Genomic DNA, 27790 nt, shown 5'->3' with positions numbered 1-27790 from the left:
AAGTGACGAGCTGGGATTCACGTCCGAGTGGACCAGCACCAGATCTAGCACTCCCTGCCGGCCCGTCCTGTGACCTCGTGGACACCATTGCTGCCTGTATCAGCGGCAGCCACTGTCATGCCCCACCCCCCCCACCAGAAGCAATGCTGTGTCCCACGAAGAGAGGAGGGGGCTGGTCCCCAAAGGCCCAGTGCACAGCACTGCCGAGCACTGAGAAGCGAGTGCTCCCCAGGCACTAACCATCCCCGTCCCCGGGGGAGAAAGGACACAGACGGTCATTGATCAAGTGCTCCCGGCCTGGGATGGGGGAGGGGAGTCAGCTTCCAGCTGGGTGGGGGTGTCTCAAGACCCCAAGGCAGATTCGGAGGGGAGCAAAGGAAGCCCCGAGAGGTGTGACCTGAGACATCGGCTCCTTCCCAGGAACACGGCACTGCCTTCGGCTTATGCCCCTGCCCACCAGTCAGACGCCGCACCCCGCCCGGTCCCAGAGGGCAGGCCTGCTGGGAAGCGGTTACACAGGGGATCTGGCTAAAAGCAAAGAGTCCCCAGCCAACCCCCATCAAAGGGCGGTGGGCTTTGCCCCTGGGTGTCCCACTCTCGCAGCTGGGGTGGTCTCTAGTGATAAGGGGCCAACAGGGTTTTCTGGGTCAGGGTCCCCTCCGTGACATCTGGCGGGTCCACTGCTCTTTCTAGGGACTGGACGTGAGCAGAGAAAGAGAGCGATCTGTCCATGCAGCTGGAGGCCACGGTCTTGCAGAAAGACGCGGCTGGCCACGCCCTCCCCAGCAGCCTCCACGCCAGCTGAGCTGACCACCTGCTGATCAGGTGGCCGCCCCCCCCCCCCCCCCCGCCCCTGGCTTCCGTGGCCCAGTCCCCTAGCCGTGGCTGTCTCCATCCGAAGTGGCTCATCCGGGTCTCCTTGTGCCCCAACACGGTGCCTTGCCCGCCCGCCCGCTCTTTCTCTCCCCTTTCCTCCAGGATTCAGCAGAGACGAGAAACAGGAGAAGGGCCCAGAGGGAGCTGGGAGTAAACCCAGAGGACCACACCTTATTTGGGCCTCAGACCCTTTGGAGAACGTACTGCGATCTCAGGAACAAGGGTCTATCAGGCACACGTCTGCGGAAAGTCCTGGGCCTCAGGCTACCCACTCGCCTCCGGGCGCTGAGGACCCTCGGGGACTCAGCTCACACGTCTCCTGAGCCCCCAGCCCGTCCGCCCGCCTCCAGCTGGGCCTGGATGTTCAGGCTTCCGGCTCGATGGGCTCCTCCCAGAACCACCTGGTTCTTTCCCTGTCTCTGAAGAAAGGCACCTCCATCTACCCCACGTCACTCCTGATTCTGTCCCCCCGGCTACACGAGCCTTACCTGCTCACACAGGGTCCTGCCATTCAGACCACTCAAGGGGCTCCCCGCTGCTTCCGTGGACACCCCAATCCCTCGTTTCCTGGCCTGGCAGCCTCCATTCTACCCTCTGTGAAGCTGCCCGTCCGTCCTGGTTTTCCATACGTAGAAAGGACTGCCTCGTCCCCCTGCCCGCACCCCTGCACCGCTGGACCGTTCCTCAGCAGACAGAGAGGCTTCCTGGCACCACAACAGACCAGCTCGGTCCCGGCTGGTCCCTCCCCTGCCACTCCACTGGCCTCCTGTTTCCCAAATGGCCACCCCGCTTCTCACCTCAGCTCGTTTCTACACGCCGCGTGTGCTGCTTAGAACACCCCCCGGGGACACCCCCCTAGCACCCCCCAGGACCCTCTCCCCTAGGACAATCCCCCAGGATGCCCCCCCAGGGAAACCCCCCCCAAGACACCCTCCCCATAGGACACCCTGTCCCCGGACACTCTCCCCCAGGAACACACCCCTCCCCCAGGACACCTTCCCCAAAGGAACCCTCTGCTAGGAACGCACACCCACAGGACACCCTCCCAGTAACTGTCCCCCAACCTGGAAGATGGCAATGGCCTCATATGGTCTTTCGTGCCCCCACTCAGGCCCGACGAGGTCAGGGCTCTGCCGGGAACCCTCCAGGACCACAGCTCCATTTGGACGCCAGGCTGGAGTCGTCCCCGGGTGACCAAGTCCCCCATGACCCCGCGCATCGCAGCCCTCACCCCTACCACACGGGCCCCCTTGCCACCCACAAGCCTGCCAGGCTTCCTCTAAGTGTCCACTTGGTTCGAGCCTGTACCCCCTCGAGTCTCGCTCAGATATGGTCTCCCTTCCCCGGCCGCCGTACTGAAGACTGTCCCCAGCACCTCCTGGCCTCCTTACCTGCACGGCATTGATGGAACTTAGTTTCTAACTCTGCTCCTGAGCCCCCACCCCACGAGCAGCTGGGCTCCTCGGGCCAGGGTGTCATCTCTTCGGGCCTCTGCTCTACCCCCAGCACCTACGGCGGGGCCTGAATACGGAAGGTGCTCGGGAAGGTATCTGCCGAAGGTCGGGAGGGTGGCGCCCTCCCCCTGGGCCTTGTCTGGCCCGTCGTGAGGGAGGAAACAGCCCTGACGTCGTTCTTCAGTCCTGAGGTTTGTGGAGCCACCCCCGGGGGCCGCGGGGCCCACGTGAACCAGATGCTGTCATGAGACCGGCCGACGGCGAATCGGGGTCTCTTTCTTTCAGTCGTGGACTGGGACACGTGGGAGCAATTGTTGCCATCCTGCAACTCCGGAGGAGTGACAGGGGACGGGAGAAAGGCCATCTCTGACCAAACCTCAGGCCGGTAGCAAGCTGCCGCAGAGCCCTGTCTCCTAACCCCCGTGCCCGTGGGCGCTGGGAGGGACCCAGGGAGGCGACCGCGGCCAGGCCCCACACCAGGACCCCGGGCAAAGACCAGCGCGTCCCATCAAACACGGGACTCCACAGGGAGGGACACACAGAAGGGGACGCAAAAGCCAAAGCCACAGGGACCACCATCTGTGCTGCCTCAGTTTCCAAAGCAGAGCTTCCCCCCCCGCCCCCCTCCCGGCCCCTTCTCCATCCCTCACGTGTGCTGGGGCCTGAGGAAGGGCCTGTTCCTTCAGAAGCGCTGGGGTCTTTCTAGGGGTCCCTGAGTCCTCCGGGTGGGGTCTCCAGCCGGCTGGGGCTTTGTCTTATGCCGACACCCCCCTGACCACGCAGAGGGCGTCGTGGGGGACCTCAGAGGAGAAGGCAGAACCTCAGGGGCTCGGAACGTGGGACCCAGGGCAGGCAGCAGGCCCGTCCGCAGGGTCCAGGCTGCGGAAGGGGGCTCGTGTCGCCTCGTGTTCTTCTGGGGGCTCAAGACCCTCTGCTTCTAACAAGCGCTCCGTGCCACCCTTCCCTGTGCAAAAGTCAGCTTCACTGGTGCCACAACGTACCAAAGGCACGGTCCAGATAGGACCCTGGGTGCAGGATAAAGGAAAATAAAAGCAGTCTCTCATAAAATATTTCAACGAGACCCTCTTCAGAGGGGGTGACGGTGCGAGCGGAGAGCCGCTGCCACAAAGGAGGGGGGCCCGCGCTGCTCTGTCACTGCGCCTCAGTCATCTGCTTCCCTGCGCCACACTCCCCTCCACCTGTCCGCTGCCTAGCACCATGCCCTGCACATGGTAGGTGCTCAATAAATGTTTGGTGGAGGGATGGATGAAGCACTGAATGATGAGCTCAGCCCCAGGTGAGATGTGCCGATGGTGTCATGGGTGGCATGAGCCGTGCCCCTCCCCGTCGGCCCTCGGAGGCCCCCGGTGGGTGGCGGCGGGGTGCCCGTGTGCTCGCTCCCGCCGGCGTCTCCGCCTCTCTCGCGCCCCGTATGCTTCTCCGGGGCGGGGGCCGCTCTCGTCTTCTCGGTGCCCCCCTTCGCGCCCCACACAGCGTCTGGCACAGAGTGGGTGCTCAATAAATACCCGTTGAATTTAATGCATCTCAATTCAACAAACATTTATTGAGCGCCCACTGTGTTGAGTGTCACAATCCTACCTTCCTTGGGCGCGCTACAGATGGGTGTCCCAGGGACGCGGCTGGGCGTGCCTTGCCGTGTGCGATTGCTTTGTTCAAGAACAGTCATTTCCCGATGGGACCGGTGTCGACGCACTCACGTTGGGAGCTGCTCGGGGATAGTCCAAGGAGCCCCGGGCAAAGAGGGGACCTGGCCCTCGGATTCTGGGTGCTGCCCACCCCGCCCGAATTTCTCAATCGGCTGGCAGCTGGCAAGGCACGCTCGATGTGGGCATGGCCAGCAGCCCGGGTCCATGCACATCGGTAAACAAGACAGTGTCTTCAGGACACGTGTGATAGCACAGTGGGCTTCCTGCTCAGAGGAGCCGACATCGGGACACCGTAGAAAGTGAAGGAATGACAGAACCATGGTGATTGCCACAAGCAAGCATCGGTAAAGGGAAGGCCACACACACACACACACACACACACACGTTGTATGCACTTTGGAGGAACCTCCCCAGTGGATGGTGATTCCTGCAGGCCAGGTGTCCCCGGATGAGAAGCACCAGCACCCCCCTCCCCCAATCTGTGGTCGCCTGTGCCCCAGTGATGGGGCGGCAACAGTGGGGGCGGGGCCGAAACAAGACCTTGCAGGTGTGTGATTGGCCGATCAAATCAGCGCACACAGCCTGGGGCCTAGCCGGGGTCCTCCACCTCCGGGACACCCGGGGCACCTGGTTGCAGCAGGTACAGGCGAGCTCACGCCGCTCCCGGGGCGAAGGCAGCATGCGTGGGGCATACGGCAGGTGGGCGGCACGAGGAGGTCCCCACCGGCAGCCCGTCTCCCGCCTCGGCTTCTCCCCGCATGGTGCCCCTCCTCCCGCGGGTGGCCTGCGAGCCTAAGAGGGGATCCCTGGGTCAGCGGGAGGCGAGGGGCCGAGCCCCGCCCAGCAAGCAGAGGGCGGAAGGCTGGAAAGGGCCACCCTGACGTCCCCAGACACTGGCTTCCTGAGAGCTCCTGGGCCTCGCCGGGAACGCCAGGACACCCGGGCACAGGAGGGCGGCTGGAGGCACCGCCTTCCAAAACAGCTGCCGTGAGGAACAAGGGAACACAAAGCAGCAACGGCCGGGGGCTCGGGTGTCAGTCCTGAGCCACCCAGGGCGCCGGGTGACTGGAGGAGAGACGGGCTGGGGGACGGACTGCGGCTGCCCGGTCGGTGGGTCGTGCTGGGACCGGCCCCGGGCCTGCACCCTGCCTGCGGGCGGTACGGGCAGCCGGGAGGGATGCCCCCGTGGTGGACGGGTCACTCTGGGGGACTGCTTTGGTGTGGCCTTCCCGCGGTGACAACCACCCTTTGCGCCGGCCCAGAGATCCCCACATTTAGAAGGCTGCACCCCAGGCAGGGCCGGAGGCGCAAGGCGGGGCTGGGGTGGGCTCACAGATGTCTGCTTACGAAACTCATCCACAAAACGGTGTGTCTTTGCTGTGTTTGGGCCTCTTTTTCAACCATCAGCGATGCCCGGCCTTCTCCACCCCTCCCCTGCCCGCGAAGGCTTTCATTTGTCAGCCCCGTTACGGCTCAGTCATGGAGGTGAGGATGACAATGACGGTCTGTTCGCTGAGCACCTACTATGGGCCAGGCAGAGCGCTGGTTGTGCGTGCGTGTCCCCTCCTCTGGTCTCTACCCGCCCGGCCAGGCAGGTGGGTGGCACAGAGGCCCCGCGACGAAGGAGCGGCCCGGCCGGCATCCTCTGCGCTCTCTGCCTTCTCACGCCCGTCCTCATCCTTCGAGTTCGCGCTCCACCTCACGCTCACCCACCGGGCACCACCCACGGCCCCTCTGGGGCCCGAAGACCACGTCCAGACCTCCCGGGGGCATCCCCCTGTAGCTGGCCGTGGTTTCCCCGGGAACTCACAGCCTCTAGAATACCGTGTGGAGCCTCGCCCTACATCTGAAAACCACTCCTAATCCAGCCCTCACGGCCCCCAGAGCCAGACAGTCGTCATCTGTGCTCCCTGGGGACGGGAAGCCCCCAGTCCCCGGATCTCTGCTCAGGACCAGCACCGGGTGGCAGTGCCCTGTCATTGACTCCCAGTCTGGACTCCCCTGCCTGGACCATGCTTACGTCTGCTCTGGGAAACAGGCCCTCAGCTTGCAGCCTGGCGGCCCGAGACGCCTTCTTTGCCAAAGAGCCCGGGAGCCCCATTTGGCTTTCTGGGCTCTGGCCGGCTCCGGAATGTTCCAGGAGACAAGCCAGCATGCCCGCTGGCAGCTCGCCAGCTGACGATGTCCGAGGGAAACTCAAACAGAAAAGGGTCCTCACTCCCACCTGGTTTGCTCTTATGTATTTTTTTTAATGAGCAAGGCTTGGATCTGGGGGGACGGGTTCCAGGCTGCGGGGCCCCTTTGCTGCGAGGCCTCTCAAGCCACACGTACAGCTCTTTGCTCAAAAGAACCACTCACGTGAGTAAAAGTTGTCCCCTTGCATTGTTTGGAGAGGGTCTCTATCGGTCCCGCTACTGAGGGACAAAGACTGGCTGTCTAGGTCTGGAGAATTAGTCCTAGTGTCTGCGTCCCCCTTGAGAATCAGCCAGCTGGTCTTCTGCTGAGAGAAAAAACAAGTCACGTGAATTTCCAGGTCATCGGCTATGGCACTGCCCCATTTTACAGATGAGAAAATGGGTTCGAGGAGGTCAGGGCTTCTCACGGCGGTGCATGGGGGGCGGGGAGCCAGGTGTGGGCTCTCTCCACACACGCCTCCCTCCCTTGGCGACAAGGGCCCTGGCTCTCCAGGCGGGGGCGGCTGGGGAAACTCGGCCCGGGGGCCAAACCCTGCCCGCAGCCTGCTTTCGTAGTTGACACGTTGCGGGACGTGGCCGTGCCCGTGACTCCACGCTCCACCCCTGGCTGTTTTCACAGCAAAGGAGCCGCACCAGAGACGGCACGGCCCCCAAGCCCTAAATATTTACCCTCGGACCCTTTACGGAGCACTCCGCCAAGCCCGATCTCGAGCAATCACCCAGATGCCCCCAGAACACACGCTGACGTATTTTCCTTTACTTTCGGACATCTGCTCAGTTATAGAACCAGGAAGGTGACACGGGCACCTAAGGGGGACTTCGGCAGGAGACGAGCTACTCCTGCGTGTGAGGAGGAGGCTGGGGGCGGGGGGCACCTCGTAAATCTGGCCCCTGGGGCGCACAGCCTCGTGGGACCCAACCAGGAGCAGAATGTCAGCGAGGGGACCTGAGGTTTCCGCTGGAGAATCCCCACGAAACCAGGCTCCCTCCGGGCAGGGTGGCCTTAAACCAGACCTGCCCCCGTATTACCTTCCTGTTATCCTGCTCGAAACTGCCGTCCTCTCCGTCCGGTCGCCTCGCGGCTGGAAGGGAAGAGGTGGCCTGTCAGGGTAATGCAGCATCTAGGCCGCGCCTCCCCGCCACAGCATTCCCGCTCCACAGTGTGCTCAGAGACAGAGGGTGATCAAGCCAAGGTCAACACTACGGGTGCCTTTTCGGGGCTGGGGGACAGGACACGCTGGAGAAGGCTCCCGCGGGGACACCGTGGGCAGCGGCCACGCGCCCTCACGTGTGACGATTCTTAAAACCAAGAGCGGTGTGCACAGTGATGAGCTCTTAAAACTCCAGCCAATTCCCCGCCCTCCACACACAACAGAGAGATCGAGCCGTGTTTTCCGATGCGGCCGCTTGGCCTTTGGAAGAACGCATTCTCTGCTTTCCCAGTTTAACATAAAGTAAGAGGAGGTTTTGGCCAACCAGCGCCTACTGTGTCCGACTCAGCCGGTAAGGCACTACCGCTCATGCCCATGCAACCCCTTTCACAGATCGGGAGACTGAGGCTCAGAGACATGATGGCCTTGCTCAAGACCATGGATGGGGGGTGGCAGAGGCTGACGTTTGAACCCAGATGGTCTGTCTCCAAAGTCCTCCCTCTGTCTGCCCCCCTCGCTTCCTGCCGCCCGCAGAGCACACAGCAGTCAGTGAGTTCTGCCCCTGGAGAAGGTCCTCGAAGAGCAGGAAAGGAGGTACGACATACAGCCAGAGGCGACCTCAGCGGACTCGAGCAAGCGAAAATCCACTTAGCAGCAGTGTGCCTACCAAGAGAGCTATTTGGAGCTGAGGAGGAAGGAGTCTGTATTCTCCACTGGGCTTTTTTTTTTTTTTTCTCGGTGGGGGTGGGGGTTGTCACCCAGTTGGGCTGACATCACCTCCAAGGACGTCTGATCAAGCAAATCGTACAAGGGCATCCCGACAGTTCTCAGGATCTGACTCGGGACTTCCCATACAAGAACATGGACCCCCATGCACGGACGATGAAAGGAGAACCCCAGGGTCCTTCCCCACCCTCCACGGGGACCGAGGCCACGGGAAGGACATGCCAGGGGTGGGCTTCTTACCTGCAGCCCACGGAGGGCTTGGACCTTCTAGCCTTTTGGAGCACCCTGCCTTGTGCACCACCAAGGACAAGACTGACATCAGGCCCGAGAGCTTGGAAATTGGGGATTGGGCTACAGGACCTTGACAAGATAAGGTCACAATTGAAGACCGTTCTGGATACGCTGACATCTCATTACTCCTGATGGCCACCTGTTTCTCCTTCTTCCAGGAGAGACAGTGATTTTCCAGCGTGAAAATGAAAACCCTGCTCTCTCCACTCCTGGAGGCCAATTTACAGCCAGCTTGCGTGACAAGCACCGTGACGGGCAGAGAGCAGGGGGCAGGGAACCGAGGCGGACGCATGCCCACCAGCCAGGGCTCGCCCGTTGCCCAGACAACGGCCTTCGCTGGGTAGCAGAGCCCCGAGGGTCTGGCCGAACATCAGCCAAGACTCCTGGCAGCCAGCGGCCCAGCAAGCCCTGGGGACAATCAGGCTAGTGGCTACTTGGAGCCCTGGGAGCACAGCCATCGCCCAGCCCAGAGAAGGCCTCCAGGGCTGGGTTCACGGGTGAGTCAGTGAGCGCACCCCTCACGAGCCCTCGGGGGCCCCCAAATTACCCCACAGTGGGGGTAATTTGCGAGTGTAAAAAAAAAAAAAAAGCCAAGGGGCTCTTTGGGACGTGAAATCCTAGCCCTTGGAGTTCAGGCCACAGGGACCAGAGGCCATCTTGGGTCTGAGGAGGTCACACAGCCGTGGGTGACAGGGTGGGCCGCACATGTGCCGGCTGCAGAGCGACCTCGGGGTTCAAAACATGGCCCCACCACCCGACGAGGAAGAATCCCGCCGGGATTTAGCAACTTTCTCTGCCGAGTCTCTGCCACATGCGCGTGCACAACTTAGAGCCAGGCTCACACCGGGGGCTTTCCAAAGGCTAAGTGTGCCAGCCGGAGACACACACGACAGATTCTAAGATGCGGAAACAGGGGGAGGAAAATACAGGAAACCCAGAACTTTGTATTATTTGTGGCCTGCTTCCTTAACAACCCCGAGCCTCAGTTTCCTGATCTGTAAAGCGGGCAAGTGACGCCCACCCTCAAGTTGCAAGGATCTGTGAGATAACGTATGTGGATGCGGTAACACGCTGGGAGAGGTCTGGAAAAATCAGGAGAAAACAAGAGGCCAGCTTTGAGGCCAACTGGCAGCAGGGTGTCTCACAGTGTGGGCAGAAGACGGCCAGGAAATCGGGTTGTGTCTATCCTAAGACACCAGGCAGTTCCCTCCGAGCCTGGGATGCGTCTGCCATGAGGAGCCCTCCTGGGACAGCCCCGGGGACCCTCCGTCGGAGGCATCCCCAGGAGGGTGGCAGGCTTCCGAGTTTCTTTCTGGACCCATAGCCCACCTGCCTTCTCGTTCCTCTCATCCCAAGACACGTTCCCCAAACCCCCAAGACGAGGCTCAACCTCACCACAAAGGAATCCCAGAGACACACATGAGAAGCGATCGCTTCCCGTTTCACACCAGGGACCAGAGGAATAGCGTGCATGCCCCACGGGGCCACGTCTGCTGTCTGGCCCGGGCGGGAGGATGGAGCGAGCACCCTTCCTTCGCCAGCGGGGCAGCTGCAGGTGCAGGGCTCCTGGGCAGGGACTTAGACTCCCACGGCCGCCGGCCGAGAGCTCTGCTGGCTTACAAATGAGACAGCGTTTGGGAAAATGCAAGTCCTGTGCCTGCGTCTGGACACTCGGCTTCCTGGGAGGTGGGGTGGGGGGGGGGGCGGGGAACGTGTTCTGTTTTCCTCTGGAATTCATTTGGAGCAGTCTGAAACCTAGCACAGCTTTGCCCCACCCGGGGCATCCACCACCGGAAAGCTCCGCTCTGCGCCTCGCGTCAAAGCTCGATGGCAGAGCAGCCTGGAGCCCACTCTCAGGCGGGGACGGGGAGCGGCCGAGGCCGGAGCCGTGCCTGCCTCACCAAGGTCACCGGGCTCCCCAGCACAGCGCCCTGGTCCTGCCTGCACTCAGCGTCCCGCGTCTGTCCCTGACTGTGCAGGAAAGGGCTTTTCTCGTCCTGGCCTGGCCTGTCCCCCCACTGTTTCCTATTTTCCATTCACTCCCTTTTGCTTCCTTTCTTCTTACTATTTTTGTTTTAAAGCCGTTAAATCACAACCAAGCAGAGCTGGAACAAATACAGTACAAGAATATACCGTCAGGCCCTAAATGCTGTACGAGAGCAGAAAGGTCGGGGGCTGGAGGTCGGGGGTCAGGCAGACCTGGGGGTGAGCCCCAGCTGGGCCACAGAGCGGCCACTTCTCGTCCCCAGGCTCAGTGCCCCCCTCAGAGTGGCCAACAGGAAAGGCACTGACAGCGATGGAGCGTCTGTGCAGAGCAGGGATGCATTCACGGCGGCCGATGGGGCGCTAACCGCCCTCGTCCTCAGCCGGCAGGCTGGAGGCTCGCTTCCCCCAAAACAGGAATGGGACGCGAGCCCCAGAAAAGCGGGATGCTAATTAAAAACAACCACGACAAAAACCTTTTATGGGTTGGAAACAGGGAATTGAAAAGTAAACGCATTGATTAAAAACTGATTTTTAGGGGCGCCTGGGTGGCTCAGTCGGTTAAGCGTCCGACTCTTGGTTTCAGCTCAGGTCACGATCTCGCGGTTTCGTGAGTTCAAGCCCCGCATCAGGTTCTGTGCTGGCGGTGCGGAGCCTGCTTGGGATCCTCTCCGTGTCCCTCTCTCCCTGCCCCTCCCCCACTCACGCTGTCTCTGTCTCTCTCAAAATAAATAAACTCAAACAGAAAATTTAAAAAAAACTATGCTTTTTAAACTGGATGGATATATCATCTTAAAGTAGTTAAATGGTCCAGTAACTTAACATCATCACCCAGAGGGTCCCAAGACAGGTGGAGAGTCAAAGAATGGCTTCTTAAACCTGAACTACACTCCTCTCTCCTGCGAGATGATGGGCGGTCACTTTGCTCAACATAGTGGGGGGGGGGGGGTGCACACACACGCACTCACACACACTCACAACACATGCCCACGCTCACACACACACACACACACACACACACTCACACACACATACTTCTGACAGGATGTGCTCACCTGGATGGGGGAAATCTTGTAACCCAAACATCTCAAATATGTTCAAAACCAAACGTATCCTAACACAACCATCATTTGCCGAGCGCTACGTAAGGAAGCCTGGTCAAGGACAGTGCACGCCACATGCTGACCCCTCCATTCACAGCCCATGTACGTGCACAAAGGGAGAGACTTCATTCGTGTGTATCCCCGGAATGTGGCCAATGCCCGGTGGACAGGAGGTACTCCACAGAGCTTCCTTCATAAAAGACTCGACATGCCAGATGCCGGAAATCAATGGGCTTCAGTCATGGCTCGGGGCTCAGTTATATTGGAATTCACTCGCTTTTGGGTAGGAGGGGCCTTCGCATCCAGTTTAAAAACAACAGCACCAGGATTATCGCTGGTAACAGTAAAAATCAAATGTCTCCCTTGGGCGATCTAATCAAAGGACTTAATGTCAGAAGTCCTCTGTCTCCGAACTGGCTTTCAGATGTCGTTGAGCAGGTTCATTATCTGATTTACGGCCTCTTCCGCTTTCTAAGGAGCCGGTCCCTCCTCTACCGCGTGCGTTAATTACATGTTTGAGGTTAATAAAAGGCCAAGTCTGTGAATCCCACTTGTGGGCCAAGAACAGAACACGCCGCTTTCCACGCAGGCTCGAACACGGGTGCCGCGATGTGAAGACGGCACTTACCGCGACGGCTCCTTCCCTCGGCTGGGCCTCAGGCTCCCCGCTGGTAACAAGAGGGGGCTGGTCTGGACAATCTCTACGAGCCCTGGCGTCTAACTAGCCCACCCCTCTCTGATCCCTCTGGGAGATCTGTGCTCCAAGCTTCCCCGGCTGAGAGGCCACGGTCTGAAAGTCACTGCCCTCTCGGCACCCGAGAGTGGAATCCATTCTCTTCCTTCTTGGGAAGAGGAGACAAGTGCAGGTGCAAAGCACAGGGCCTACTGCAATCAAGGAAAGAGTAAGAACCTTGTTGTCTGTACGGTCAGAGCACTGGTTTACCAGTAAGTCACAGAAAGCACACTCTTACAGGATTCTGTCTCACAGTGATGCAGTGGTCAACACGGGACGTGGCTGTTTTCTCTGGGTGCATCTAGACAAGAACTGTAAACGTGAGAATTCCTCTTCCCATCTCCCCGTCACGTGCACAGCACGTCACGGTTTATAATGCATTTCCACATTCATTATTCCATCTGGTCTCAGAACCGGCCTGTGGAAAGGGCGGGGCGGAGGGCTCGGTCCCATTTTGCAGATGAGGAAACAGAGGCTCAGGATGGTGAAGCAACATGCCCAAATCGCCCAGCAATTCCATCAAGAAACAGAGGGGAGACCTTGAGCCTTCTGCTTCCTGCTCCATGGCTCTAGCCACGTGCTGCCTGTGCACCTGTCCCAGGCGGGCAGACTCCGGTGGAGTGGAGGCAGCAGTCCCCTCGCTTAGAGAGAGAAACTGGAGGCTGAGGGGACCCCCTCGCTGCTAGACGTCCCCAGCCCCTATCTGTTGAGGCAACAATCTCTTTACCTGAAAACTAGCTATTCATTCTATCGTCAGAAATTCCTAAAACGCAGGAATAAATGACTAAATCTGGTTTGTTATGTTTCCCAAAAATCAGGCTGGGTTGGGCTGTGGTCCAAGAAGCCTTTGTCCCCCACCACCTTGGTTAAAGCCAATCTGGCTGCTTCACTCAGAGCGAAACAGTGTTGGGGCGCCTGGGGGGCTCAGTCGGTTGGGCGTCCGACTTCGGCTCAGGTCGTGATCTCGCGGTCCGTGAGTTCGAGCCCCGCGTCGGGCCCTGTGCTGACAGCTCGGAGCCTGGAGCCTGCTTCGGATTCTGTGTCTCCCTCTCTCTCTGTGCCCCTCCCCTGCTTATGCTCTGTCTCCCTCCCGAAATAAATAAACATTAAGTAAATTTTTTAAAAAAAGCGAAGCAGTTTTCATGGAAACCCGCTCTCGGTTGTGAACACCCTCCCCGAGCCCAGCGACACGTGTCAGCCTCGGCCTTACGACACACAGAGGCGCCCTTACTCAGGGGCACCCTCTGTAGCGATTTGAGAAGAGGCTCCGGGGATCCTGCTAGCGAACACATGTAACATTCAAGACTGCCCGAGGAGCCTTCCCCATCGCCCATCGGGTCACGGCAAGAGGGTGCGACAGGCATGCAGGGAGCCAGCGACAGAGGAGAGCTGAATGTACCATGCTGTTTGTAGATGGGGGGTTTCCTATAGATGTTATCTTTTACGCCAGTGTCTGGGAAAGAAGAGAGAGAGGAGAAGAGCAGGGTGAGCCAGCAGACCGGAGGTTTCCATCCCACGTCAGCCCTCAGGCACCAGATCCTAAGTGGCCAGAAAGGATCTGGCGCCCCACAGGTGACTGATGCCCGGGACCCACACCGCAAGCTAAGCGTCGCCCAGCCCGATGCCAGAACCTAGTTCAAGGGGCAGAGGGAGGGAGGCGGCTAAGGTGCACGGCCGGCCGGACAGCGCCTTCCCTCCAGCGCGTTTCCAGGAGGGCAAAAACGTCTCCCTGTGCTTGTATGGCTTCGGGAGAAGCTCAAACACAGGCCAGCTGCGGGGTGTGCAAACCCGCAGAATGGGGGGCGGGGGGCGGAGAGGCTTGGGAACCACGGCCCTTCCGTGCAAACAGACGCTCTGCATGGCGAGCCCCACCACGCGTCCTGGGTGCCTACCTGGGACGTGGAAGTGGCGAGGCGCCTGCTGGTAGGTGCAGGGGGGAGGCTTGCTGTCTGAGAGCACCGAGAGGCTCGGGGTACTCCGGCCACTTTCACTGCCTCCAGACGGAAGAGCAAAGACAGCAGAAGGGAGGAAGGGGAAGGGAAAGGAGAGTACGTCAAATAGGAACACTTGTTCCCCGCGAGCCCTCTCCCCTGCCTGGTGGGGCCCCCCACCCCCACCCCTCTGCACAGGGAAGGGAGGGTGGCCCCCACTGACATTTCCAGACCGGGCCCCATGGCTTGTTAATCCAACCTGGGTGGACCCCGTCCAACTGCCCCGTGGCGAAGGAATAGTGGCCTTGAAGGCAAAGGGTTTGCTGGTTGCTAGTTCATGGGGAGGCTGGCCTGGCTCTGGGCTGGCCCCCCACTCTCCTTGGGGTGCACAGCTGGCCCGCTGCTCAGCCACGGCTGATGCCTGCATCCAGCAAACCGCAAAGTCACCAAAACCAAAGCCTCCCTTTCTGAGTATCCTTGTGTAAGAAGATGCCGCCTGCTTGGAAAACCCGCGGATTAACCATCCAGCACAGGATCACAGAATCTGTCCCTCAAAGCCACGGAGTAAACTTTTACGGGCCACAGGAGAATAAGAGGAAGTTGGTGTCAGCGGCCATGCTCCCGAATAAAGCTATTTTTGGCAAATCAAATGAAAAGGAGTCTCCAATTCTGGCTCTGATTCCTTATCCCGTGTGGATTTGTAATTTCTGTGTTTTGAACAAGGTTGGATTATCAAGTCACAAGTTCAGGCAGCCACGGTCCCCCCGCCCCCCTGCCCCCGGGGAACCTCCCCGCCCTACAGGTACCTATTTGAGGAATGGCATGATAGACAGAATGCGATGGGCACTGAACACTTTGGATGATGAGGTTTACGGCTCGTTTTAGCAACACACGCATAAGGCACACCTCGTTTCCTTTCCCGTTAGCCTCGGGAACCCTGTGCTGCCTCAGATCGCGGCCTGGCGAACGCAAGGGGCTCTCCTGCCTTGGAAGGAGCCCTGGGCGTTGTAGCATCGGGACCCCAAGGTGACGGGGAAGTGAAGCAGCCCTTCCGAGGGGCTGGGAGTGGACTGGCAGGGGGCCGCACGGTGGCTAACAAGGAGGGCGCGGCGGGCGTGGGCTCAGAGCGAGCTGTGGCCCGGGGCAGGTGCACTGGGAACCGGGGAGGGCGTGAGGGCACGCTTGTGTGGGCTGAGACCACAAAACGGGCTGCTGACTGCAGCTTCGAGCATCTTCCCACGCCTGGGGTCCAATTTCACCCGTCGGCGTTGATGGCGTTTCAGGCAGGTGACTGCCCCCTGTCGCAGCGTGAACCCCGCCTTCTCCTGAGCCACGCCCCTCCAGTGGGGCCTTCCAGGGCCTTCCAGAGCTCTTGGCCAATCCGGGCCATTTCTTAGCTCCGGGGAAACCACGCCCCACGCACACAAAGGAAACTGCGGGTTGGTTCTACCAACTGTGGCTGCGACTGGATCCATCCCCAAGGGCAGAGAAACGTGGCGGAAGCACAGGCTTGAAAAAATCCACTTGCATGGGTTCCAGAGCAGCGGAGGACGGCGCATTTGGGGTGTCATGGCTAAGCTGGGCGTGCTCCCGGCTGGCCCGTAGAATCCGGGGGGCTTCGAACAGCTCGTTTCCTTCTGCCCGGAATTCACTGGCCCTGGTCCACCCAGCTCTTGCCCAGGCGGCCCCAGGCCATCAAACATAGGCTCCTGAGGGCTCCTGTCCCCCCAGTCCCCAAGCCTACAGCGCGGTGCCCTCTTACATCACACGCAAGCCCCCGTGTACATGTGCCGATCTGTCTGGGGAGCGCCCGCAGCGTCCCTCGGGTACCCACAGGGCACAAGACCCAGAGGCAGGTGGGGACACAGAAACAGTGGCCCGTCATGCCCGCCCGCACCTGCCATCCAGGGACGCACTGGTCACCAAACTCTGCCACCTTGTCCCAGTCCCCCAGCCCTCCTTCCCCTCCCTGCCCCCGCCAGAACCCCCTTTGTAATCTTCCCCACTAGTCAAGACTTCCTGGGTCAAGGCTCCAGTACCCAGCTTCCCCGGAAGACACAGGCCACTGCTGACCACTCCCTTCTCTGGACTCGCTTCGTCACTTCATGATCGCACACCGCCAACGTCAACCTCCGGGGCCCATTGCGGTGCTCGGCCCGCGTCGGCCCTGCAGGGCTCCCACCACCTCAGCTGCCGTCTGCAGGAGGGCGGGGCCGGGAGGGCCTGGGTGACAGGTGCCAGGGCCCCCGTGAGACCCAGCTCCGGCCCGCTCACCGGGTCCCTCTAGAGGCTCCCGTCATGCCCCGGGGGCCAGCTTCCCCCGTGGGCCTTCAGGGTAAAAACCCCAAACCACTGATGTCACCAAGGATGTGGGAAACCCAGAGGAGAGCCTGGCTGTGCGGTGACTTTGAAAAGGCACAGAAGCCCCTTCTGAGGAGGCTCGTGGCTTCTGGAGGCAGTTCAGGAAGGAGGGCAGAACCTGAGCTCTACTGGGGGGGGGGGGGGGGCGCTTCTTCCTTTTAAAAGTTAAGTAAGTGATTTATTTTGGAGCCGTTTCAGGCTGTGCAGAGGCTCCTGTGTGCTCTTGGCCAGTCCCCACCGGTTCAGGGCCCACGTCACAGCCGTGCACTGCCCCTTTGGTACTCTCTGAACGCCACACTTTGTTTGGATTTCCTTACTTCCCCCAATGTCCCCTCCCTGCCCAGGAGCCCGCCCAGGACATCACGTGACGCTTTGTCCGCCCGTCTCCCGGCTCCTCGGGGCTGGGACGGTTGGTTCCTCAGACTTGCCATGTTGTGACGATTTCTGCGAGGAGTCCCGGCCAGGGGTTGTGTGCGAGGTCCCTCGGCCGGGACTCGTCTGATCGTCTCCCGTGCTTACACGGGGATCGCGGGTCCCCGGGAGGAAGACCGGGGTGGTGGAGTGCCCTCTCCTCGCGTCCCGTCAAGGGCACCCTCCGTCACCGGGATGCTGACCTTGACCCCCCGGCCGGGTTTGCCAGGCTTCCCCACTGCACGGCCCTCTCCCTGCCGTCCCGCGTTGCACTCTTAGCGGGAGGTCACGGCGCTCAGCGCCCACCTGAGGACTGGGGAGGGGGCCCCCCTCCTCGGGGGTGATATCTCCACATAGATCACTGGAGGTTCTTCTGCAGGGGAGAGATCTGTCCCTTCTCCCTCCTTTATGTATTCGTGTCAGTGTGGACTCACGGACCCTCATCTCACACCTTGGGTTACTCTTGGGTCAATACTCTTGGGTCAATACTCTTCATTCAGTCCACTCTTCAGTTGTCCCATCTTTGCCCCCAGTTGGCTCCTCTCCAGGCGGCCAGAAGCAAGGCCAGCCCCCATCCGTGCGCAGGGGAGCGTTAAGGACGAACGCCGAGACGTGGGCGGGTCCTCGCGTGTGCAATGCTCCGCCACAGGCCCCCTGAGCCTCGACCACGACCACCCGGTAAGGTGCATGGCCCAGGGATTGGGGCCGGATGGAGAGGTACCTCTGGGGCGCAGCGAGCGGTGGGAAGAGGACCCTGACCTGAGGCTCTGCACCAGAAGCCCCTTCCCTCCTCTCCCTCCCATGCCTCGTGGGGAGGAGGCTCGCTGGGCGGTAAGTGGCAGCTGCCCGGTGAAGAGATTCCAGCAGCAACCGCCTCCCACACCTGCCAGCTCCTTAACAGGTGATAGGTCAGCCTTAAGCCTCACACCGCCCGGAATTCATACTAAAGTGTACCTGACTACCATCAGCACTGCTGCTGTGGGCAAGGTCTTGGTGGAGGGGCAGCCCTAGGCACGGAGACAGGGGTGGGTAGGTGTGACTGGGAGGGGCGTCCAGCAGGGAAAGAGGAGGGAAGCAAGGGGCCCTTGTCAGCATCTGGCGGGTCGGGGCAGGTGCTGGCCGTGGGGAGGGCATGCCTCCCCTCGGGGAGCCCTCCGGTCACAGCAGCATTCTTAGAGAAATTTCCACCTAGTGGAGTCAGGGATGCTAAGGAGGGATGAGGAGAGGCCGGGAACAGCTTTTCCGGGGACTGTGGGTAGACCCAGGGCCGTGACCAGCTGGAGGAGGGCAGGCCGTGGGCACAGCTGGCCACTGGAACGCCCATAGGCTGGGACGCACTAGAGCGCAGGGCTGAATGAGCATCAAGGAGAAGGGCACAGGCTCCCTCGGTGTGGCCTCTGAGGTGGACCCGGGACCTGTGGTGGACACGGCTTGTGAACGGGAGCCTGACTCGGGTCTGTCCCAAGGAGCTTTGGGATTTCAGGGCCCGGGTGTCTCTGAGCCTCGGTCTCCTCTGGGGTGAGTCCTGGAAAGAGGCTGGGCAAACCCCAGGTCACACGTGGCCCTGGAAGTCGGGCGTGGGGCAGAGCCGTGCGGTCAGGGCTCCCCCACGTCTGACCCCGAGAGCAGGGTGGGGAGGCTGTGTCTGACCTCTGACAAAGGGAATTGGTGGCCAAAGCAGCCAGGAGGGAGCCAGGGCAGACACGGGCCTCAAAGGCCCCACACTGGGCAGGTGCCTGTGTCCACCCACCCGGCCACCGCACCGCACAGGGACAGAGCCCCTGCCCGTGGGGGATGCCCTTGGCCCAGCCAGGAAATAGTTTCTGGACCACATTTTGGGGGGCGGGGGGCGGGGTCTGTCTGCACAGTCTTCTCCCACACGGGATGGAGGGAAGGGCCTCGCTGCTCTTGTCCGAGGACAATGGGGCTGCCTCTCCCTGGCCCCCTCTCAACGGGGCTGAGGACGGGGTGCTGCTCCCCCCGACCCGCCCGGAGCAGGCATGCTGCAGGTCTGAGGTGCCGCCCGGGGTGTCTGCCCTTGGCCGAGGGTCCATGTGGCTCTCCTCACCCTGGCACAGAAAGAACTCGAGGGTGGAGGGTCAGAAAGGAGCAGAGGAGGCTCACAGGGTCTGCTCCCAGCCTGTGGTCTGCAGGCCACACCTGGACCAGAGCCCCCCGGGGGAACAGCCCCACCCAAAACGGAGCGGCAGGTGGCGGTGGTTGTTGGGGGGTGGGGAGGGGAGCCGTGTGCCCAGGGCCTTTGGACGTGTGAGCAAAGGGAGCAGACACGTCTCCCTGGTGACCTAATAGTCAAATTCACTCTGGTTTGCTGTGAGTGTTCCGTGTGCCTCTTGGTCATTCGACACTTCCCCCCCGGGGTGCACCATTTCCGGCTTTCCCACGCACGGGGGCGGGGCGCACCATTTCCGGCTCTGCTGCCGACCGACGGGGCTCGCACCTACACGACCGGTGACGTACGCGGGGGACGCACAAGTTCCGACGAGCCCCGTCTGAGACCGGCACACAGTGGAACGATCCAGCTGAGCTTGGCTCGCCTCCCGGTCCCTTCGGGCCGGACGTCTTCCACCCGGCGCGGTACGGGCCGGGGACTTCATGCATCTCGGGGGCGTCAGCAAGAACATCCTACCTGCTTCCTCTAACGCCTCGAGGGTCTTCCTAGGGTGTCTCCGGCCATTAGGGCCTCTCGACAAAGTGCCGCACCGGGCGGCTTCAGCAACAGACACGTGTTTCTCGCGGTTCTGGAGGCTGCAAGTCCCACGCCAAATTGTGGCGGGGTCTGGTGTGCGGCGAGGGCCCTCCTCCCCGCTCGCAGGCGGCCACCCTGGTCTCACGTGGCCTCACGGTCTTTCCCCCGACCACGTGCAGAGAGAGCGAGAGAGACGTCCTGGTGCCTCTTCCTCTTCTCGTAAGGCCACCGATCAGGGCCTCGCCTTAGTGACTTGGGGTAACCCCGACGGCCTCCCGAGGACCCATCTCCAGAGGCGGTCACACTGCTGGGTGGGGCTCTAACACACGAGTCGGACGCAATTCAGTTCCCAACGTGCAGGAGAAGAGCTTGGCCATCTCCCTGGTGTGATTTGCGTCCGACGATGCCCGTGCAGGGATGCGAACGGCGGGCGGTCTGCACCTTGGGAGGAGGCGGGACCTCGGAGCCTGTCCGGGCGCATCCTGCCCCGGCCACCCTGAGCCCGAGGCCACGGACGCGTCACGGCCTCCTGGGCTTTGCTCTAGGTAACGGCCGGGAGCGGTCCCTCTGCCCCTCGCAGAGGACGTGGGAAGGAACACGGGCAACGGGCGAGGGCTCTCACAATGGGCCCCGGGGCCGGGCGCCGGGGGACGGCCTCGCCTCCTGTCCCTCCGGCTCGAGCTCCGCCCTCACCGCTCACTCCTCTCGCCACGAGCTGCCCACGGCCTCCTCCCAGGAACATTTACACACCGACAGAGACGGAGCTGGACTCACGAGACACACAGCAAGGGGCACGGGCGGACACACAGGGCTCGGGGAAGCCATGCGGCGGACACGGGACAGCGAGACACAGACGCGTGGCGGGAGGCCCTGCGAGCGCCCACAGCCCGCGGCACCGCGCACCTTACCTCGGAAGTAGGGGATGTAATGATGTCTGAACACGGATGTAGGGCTTGGGTGTTGGGACAGGGACAGGCAGCTACTGGTACCAACACTCACAGTACCAGCTGCGGGCAACAGAGAGCAAGTCAGAGCCCACCCCGTGCTCGCCGGCCGCAAAGCCACAAAATATTCCTAGGCCCCGCTCTGCTAGGAACATTTTGCTTCCTCTCCCGAAGAAAGCGCACCATTTCGAGGCACCTGAGGGGGAGTCGCCGAGGACGCTTTAGCTCGGTCGGCTCCGGTCCCGCCGGGGGGGGGGGGGGGCCGCTCTCTAGGGGATAGGGCGGCAGCCCCCGGCGTGGCCGGACAGCGGCCACCGGCCCCCGGAGGCCTGCCTGTCACTCCACCCGGGGCGGGGGGGTGCTCCGTGGGGTCAAGGACAGGCGGAGAGCGGCTGGCCGGGCCCGGGCGAGCGCGCACGGGACGGTCGCCCGGGCTCGCCCCGCTGAGGTGCACGTCTCAGCTCTCGGAGGTGGCCACCCGGCCAGGCACGGCCACACGCCCAGGTGACCCAAAGGACGGTGGCCGGGGGTCAGGAGAGGGGCCCTCAGAGAGGGCGCGCGAGGACGCTGACTGCCCTTCACCCCGCACCCGCCTGCTCGCCCGCTCACCCACACACTCACTCACTCACCCACCCACACACTCACTCACTCACACGTTTACCTAGACACACCCACACTCACCCACTCACTTACCTAGACACACACTCATTCACACACGTTCACACTCACCCACTCACTGACATACCCACATACCCACTCATCCAGACACACTCCCCCCCCACACTCACGCATTTACCTGGACACACCCACACACCCACACTCACCCGCTCACTCACCCACACACTTACCTAGACACACACACTCATTGACACACATTCACACTCACCCACACACACACCCACACACTCACACATTTACCTAGACACACCCACACTCACCCACTTACATGTTCATCCAGACACACCCACCCACACCCACACTTACCTAGACACACACTCATTCACACACATCCACACTCACACACCCACTCACACATTTACCTAGACGCACCCACACCCACTCACACACTCATCCAGACACACTCCCCCACACACTTACCTAGACACACACTCATTCACACACGTTCACACTCACCCACTTGCTCACACGCTCATCCAGACACACACACTCCCCCACACTCCCCCCACACTTACCTAGACACACACTCATTCACACACATTCACACTCACCCACACACTCACTCACACATTTACCTAGACGCACCCACACCCACTCACACACTCATCCAGACACCCCCCCCCCCCACACTCATGCATTTACCTGGACACACCCACACACCCACACTCACCCACTCACTCACCCACACACTTCCCTAGACACACTCATTGACACATTCACAGTCACCCACACATTCACTCACACACTTACCTAGACACACCCACGCTCACCCACTCACACGCTTGAGACACACCCCACACGCACTCACCTTCACACTTACCTAGACACACACCCATTTACACACATTCACACTCACACACTCACCTACATACCCACTCATCCAGATACACACACACACCCAGACACACACTCATTCACTCACCCATACACTCACACACACTCATACACTCATTCACTCACTCATTCACTCACCCACACACACCCAGATGCACACTCATTCACACAGTCACTCCCCCCTCCATCTACCCACACACTCATCCACACCCCCCCAACACACACACACTGACTCATCCACTTTCCAGACACCCAGTGAGCGGGACGTTCCAAGGACACAGCAGGGAGTCAATGGAAAGGACTGCAGACGAATGAGTTGATTTTTCCACAAAGGCTGTGAAACTAAGAGCCGGAGTCCATGGACGTGGAAATGGCGCCATGCAGCAGCCGCCACGGAGGAAGCGGCTTGGAAAAATCCCTCACGAAGGCAGAGTGTGCGTGGAGCGTCCTGCGGCTTTGACACACCGAGGGCGGCGGCGGGCTTTCAAAGCTAAGGGACAGCAATACGCAGCCGGGCGCCAGGCAGGGAAGGAGGCGCGCTGGGGGGGGGGTGGGGAGCACCCCGCACCGGGCGTCCCCCTGCGGGGACGGGCCCGCCCCTGGCCTCTCGCCAATTTCCACAGGGCTGTCTTTGGGGCCACCAACCCAGCTGCGCGTGAAGAAAGCTGGCTCTCTTTTTGGCCGCTGACGCCGTCCTCACGGCTCGAAGCCCCTCAGACCCCAGGTGAGCCCGGGACTGACGGGCTTCTGGTCTCCAACACTCACGCTCCGTAACCTTCTTGCCGCCCGTGACCGAAACACCAGCTCGGTTCTGAGCGCTCGGTGCTGCCTGCGTGTTCCCGGACGGCCCCTCTGACCCGCGGGTTCACCAGCCGCCTCTGCCGTCCCCACCACCATGGGCGAGTTAAACGGACAGCTTCTCCCGTCACCCACCGGGAACCCCACGCCCGGCCCGTCGCTTTACCAGGTGTGTAAAGTAAGGCACGATTCGAAAGAGAGGGAGGGCAATAGGAAGCAGATCTTCATCCGGGGTCAGGGAAGCCGCGGGCGCCAAGTACCTGGACGGCTGTAGTGCTGGGGCGACCGCGAGGTGGGGGTGTAGCGCCCGAGGCTGACGGAGCCGGTGGAGCTGGGGCTGGAGGTCCGGCACTGCTTGTACGAACGGTCGTCCTGATCCCCCTGGGAGGGAAGGCGGCCTGGTGAACGCAGGAGCTGAGGGCACTGCCCGCCCCGCCCGCCGCCCACCCTCCTCCTGGCATTCGCCCCCCAGACCCTCGGGGCTGACTCAACGTGGCCCCAGGGAGAAAGCCTCTGCACCTGCCAGGGCACATCTGGAGGGCCAGGTGGGGGCCCGACCTCACCTCACCAGGTGGGGGGGACCTCACACCACCCCGCCTTGGCCTCAGCCCGGTCCCTGTGCCCCCGGGTCCCAGAGGGCAGGGTCCCCACCAGCCCCTCCTTGTGTCCGGGCTCCCCAAAAGGTGGTAGAGGGACCTGGCTGCACCTGTGCTCCTGCCCCACCCCCTCCCCGGCACCCGGGGTCCTGGCAACCACCAGGTCTCTGAGAACCTTGAGCTTCTGCATTCTTCACCCCCGCCCCCGCCTGCCCCACAACGGGGGCTCCTGGGCCCGGGAGGCACCACAGCACCCCTCCCAGGCCCGAAGGCTCGGTTGAATCGGACCCGCAAACACTGGCCCACAAGACTCCGTTCAAGCAGGACGGGCAACCGTTTGGACGGGCGGCAGGCGGCGTGAGATGACCCGGCAGCAGGGACGGGGGACGGCCAGGCTGCAGGGCACGAAGGCCGCAGTCGTGAGACGGCCCAGGATGCCGTGGTGCCGACGCCGCTGGCTGGGCCCTGAAGGCCGGCACGGGGACAAGCACGGGCGACGAGAGTGTGGGTCTGGCGCTCCCGGCTCTCGCCCTTTCTGGGCTTTACCTTCTGCCTCCTGAGGCTTGCCCTCCGACCGAACCCACTGAGCCGCCGTCCCCGAAGCCTGCCCGCACACCCGCCTCCAGGCTGTGCTCAGGCCGGCCCTCGTGCTGCGACCGCACCTGCCGGCCGGGCCCTGAGCCCGTGTGGCTCGTCCCCACCCACGGTGAGGGGCCCCCTCGCCCCAGGGGCGGCGGCATCTCTGGCCGTCCTCTGCTCAGCCCCTCGGGCCGGCTTCCAGCCCACGGGCGCCCTGTCTCCTCGCCTAGCCTGTCCGTGGGGCTCGCCGGCCACGTGTGGTTGTAGAAGCTCTACACGAGCTAACCACCGTCCCGGTGTCGCCGCGTTCCCGGACCCGAGGGTCCGACGCCAGTGCAGACGGAAGTCTGACTGACAGCTGTCCACGTCACTGGCTGAGGCTGGAAACAGGGACCCGGAGCCGCTCACTATAAATCTGACAGAGGAACGCTTTTGGAATATTCATCTGCGAGGGTCTGGCTGCCTCTTCGTCCCACTCAGAGGAGTGACGTGGGCCCTGGGCCAACCCAGGCTCCCGGGGTTTTTCTCCAACGAAAGCCGTGGGGCGCCTGGGTGGCTCAGGCGGCTGAGCATCTGGCTTCGGCTCGGGTCAGGATCTCACGGTCCGTGGGTTCGAGCCCCGCGTCGGGCTCTGTGCTGACGGCTCGGAGCCTGGAGCCTGCTTCGGATTCTGTGACTCCCTCTCTCCCCCCCTCCCCTGCTCATGCTCTGTCTCTCTCTCTCTCTCTCTCTAAGATAAATAAACGTTAAAAAAAAATTAAAAGAAAGCCATGACCCAGACCTCGAGAGAGCCACGTCCCACGTGTCTGTGACTACAGGGCCGACAGGTGCACGGGGGGCATGCAGATGAGACGTGATGAGACGTGATTATAAAAATAACCAACGCCGAGGACAGCACTTAAGGCCACCAAGGACCGTGGCCCCAGACCCCACGGTCAGGAGCCACAGAGGCCCTGCTGGGGGTGCCGTGGCGGTTATCTTTATAACCCGGGGAGGGGGGGGGAAGCACCATGAGCAAACGGGGTGGGAGGGTGGCGGGCCGGGGGGCAGGCGGTTACCTCTGTCGGCGTTGGCGAGAGTACCTGTGGGGACTGTGGACACAACAGAGTGGCCTGTTAGTGCCTTGGCACCAGGAGGTCACGTGGGGAAGAAGAAACAGCCCAGGGCACAGACACATCCTCACGACCAGACCCTCCTCCAAACGGGCAAGGAACCTACCACCAGACACGACCCAGGAGCCAAGACCTTTTTGGAGAAGTAGGGCCAATGGCACCCCAGGAAAGAGGTTCCCCAGGACGCTTCTTTGAGTGCGCCCTATGCCCACTGCTCTCCCGTGAAGACGTATTTTCCTAGAGGGAGACGGTCAGGGCCCAGGGTGGCAACATCCTGAGTCCATCTGCCTCGGTCTTCTCCGGAAAGGAGACAAAAGGGGCCCAGAGAAGAGGAGGGTGATTCGGGGCCTCGGGGTTTGGGGTTTCCTTCTCCTCAGAATGGAAAGGGGCAAGTGTCTCCCAATCTCCCCGTTTCACGGAAGGGGAGACTGAGGCTCAGAGAGGTGAAGCCAGATCTCTGAGCTTCCAGCCTGCTCTCCTTTCCCTGCTGGGTTCCCGCACTGGTGCTCAACTGCCGGACGGCTGCCATTCCAGAGAATTCCAGCCCTGAGGCCCAAGTCTGCTCAGCGCGGTGCCCTGAGCCTCCTGTGGCTTCCCAGTCCCCACCCCGTCATGTGCCCACAGAAGGGTCCCCGGGGAGACTGGCACCAAGCAGGCTCCCAGCCAGGGTGTGGCAGGGCCTGGAGAGGGGGGAGCCCTCAGGGGCCCCGAGCTGAGGGAGCGAGGGGGCTCTGACACCTCAGGACAATGGCAGACGCCGGCAGGGGGGCCACGGTGACCAGAGCTGGTGACCCCTGGTGACAGGGCTCTGCCTCTGTCAGACGCACGGCCCTGGGCCAGCACGGCCCCTGAGCCTTGCGTCCTCATCTGTATCCTGGGACAGTCACTCCCAAGGTGCGGGGCCACGGGCCACGGGTACACAGGAAAGCCCGGTGTCCGTGCAGAGTGAGCAGGCCTGGGGGGAGTAGGGACCGTGACACTACGGCGTGACCGGTCCCTGAACAGAGGATTTCTGTGCCCCGGGCTGCCCTGCATCTGGCAGGAGAGCCTCAGTGTGAACACATCTGACCCGGGACCTCCCTTCCCACCCCCACCCCCACCCCCCCGCGGGTAGCACCCGCATACAGTGTGCCCCACTGGAGGGGTGCAGGGTCAGAGGCCACAGCGCGGACCGTGTGCGTGTCTGCCGACATTCAAGTGACCCGTGGAAGCAGGACGGGCAGCGACCACACCCCGCACCCACAGGCGCGCGTGGCCCTTCCCAGCCCCCGTCTGCGCGGGAAACCTCAGGCTCCAGCCAGCGAGGGCGGGGTGTCGCACGGCTGCCAGCGGGTGGACGGGGAACTCGCACCCGGCCCTCTGGACCTGGCTGCCCTGTCTTCGAGGCGGCGTGAGGGGCGGTTAAGGAAACAGCCAGAATGTGGTCTCTGGGGCAGAAAGGATCCTGTCTCGGCTGGGGCTCGCCACTTGGGGGACCACGGCCAAGGGCGTTGACCTCTCTGACCCTCTTCCGGCGCTGTCCATTGGAGCTTGGACCCGGTGCTGGATGCCAAAGCCCCGTGCAGAGCCCAGGTCCGTGACCGCTCCCTGCCCTGCCTCTTGACGGGGCTCATCGCCTGGTCCTCAGGTCCCAGGGGTCCCCTGCGGCAGAAGCCAGTCAGGAGGGGTGCCCGCTGGCCGCGGAGCAAGGGAAGTGGGGTCCGTCTCACCCTCCCACCTGCCTCCGTGGCTGCACCCGCCCCCGAGCATGGTGTCCCCGAGCCTCAGCCTCGCTCCCAGAGAAGCAAACAGGAAGGCCCGGGGGAGATGTGCAAAGGTCCCGGGTTCTCCTGCCCCCAGGGGAGGGCCCGTCTGGGTCGCCCACACACGAACAGCACACACGCTCAGGCCGACAGCCGGCCAAATGCTCTTCTCGTCTATCCCGGGCGCCCACAGCCACACGCAAGCCTCAACGCCACCGAAGACAAGGGAAAATCAGCAGGGGGCTGCACGTAAAGTGGAGCAGATTCACCACGGAGGGACACTGCCCACGGACACTAGGGAATCGGTCATTTGCGCCCCAAACAGGGGGTCGAACCAACACAAGGAAGTCACGAGACTTAGGGGCAGGCCAGCCGCTGAGGACGGCGGCCAGGCCAGGAATGTTCTGGAGAGAGGAGAAGGACACGATTCACGCAGTAGGGGAATCGTCCCGAACGGAAGAAAAGGAGACTGTCGCTCGGTTCCCGGCGCTTTGCTACACTCGGGCACGTCTCCCGCGTTCCCTCCCATTTCGGGGGGCTCCTCTCGACTCAGCCCTGCAGCCTGCTGCGCGTGGCCCGCGAGGCTAGGGGCAGCACCTGCTGCGGCCTCCCTCAAGGGGAGGCGCACAGGCCGTCAGAGGGGGCGGAAGCGGACGGGGCCCCTGCCGTGGGCACCCCTCCCCCCCCCCCCCCGCAGGTGCCCTACCTCGCTGCAGCTCTGTCTGTCGGCCACCGAGTGGCTGATGTACGGCGAGTAGGAGATCATGTCAGGGCGGTCGATGTTGTAGATGGCCTTGCTTTTGGGAAGGGCAGCCAGGTCCCTGTAGTCGAGAATCTCATCGCCCAGCTTCGCCTGAGAGGAGAGAGCCAGCAGAGGGCGCCGTCGGCCCCACACGCCACAGGGCAGCGGCCCCGGGG

At 62.1% G+C, this 27790-nt stretch overlaps 1 protein-coding gene across 21 annotated transcripts in view; it reads right to left on the bottom strand.

Moving 5' to 3' along the window:
• The window catches only part of ABLIM2 (actin binding LIM protein family member 2), a 143064-nt gene that overhangs the window by 26126 nt on the left and 89148 nt on the right, over window positions 1–27790 (bottom strand). For 4 of the 21 annotated variants that reach the window (XM_078446315.2, XM_078446313.1, XM_078446311.2 and 1 more), the window contains exons 10-18: window positions 27579–27725; window positions 25077–25109; window positions 23104–23224; window positions 20498–20596; window positions 14072–14173; window positions 13579–13632; window positions 8310–8429; window positions 7222–7274; window positions 6356–6497 (exon numbers count right to left, since the gene is read on the bottom strand). In XM_078446315.2, the coding sequence (XP_078302441.1) occupies window positions 6356–6497; window positions 7222–7274; window positions 8310–8429; window positions 13579–13632; window positions 14072–14173; window positions 20498–20596; window positions 23104–23224; window positions 25077–25109; window positions 27579–27725 (871 nt within the window). Of the gene's footprint in view, window positions 1–6222; window positions 6498–7221; window positions 7275–8309; window positions 8430–13578; window positions 13633–14071; window positions 14174–20497; window positions 20597–23103; window positions 23225–25076; window positions 25110–27578; window positions 27726–27790 lie in introns of those variants that run through there. The other 17 variants (XM_078446318.2, XM_078446332.2, XM_078446320.2 and 14 more) reach the window with 15 other exon arrangements.

The sequence above is a fragment of the Panthera onca genome, chromosome B1 (genome assembly GCF_046562875.1).
Source record: "Panthera onca isolate mPanOnc1 chromosome B1, mPanOnc1 haplotype 2, whole genome shotgun sequence".
Taxonomy (NCBI): domain Eukaryota; kingdom Metazoa; phylum Chordata; class Mammalia; order Carnivora; family Felidae; genus Panthera; species Panthera onca.
Note: the sequence above shows the minus strand (reverse complement) of the source record. Positions and strands in the feature narration are given on the sequence as shown.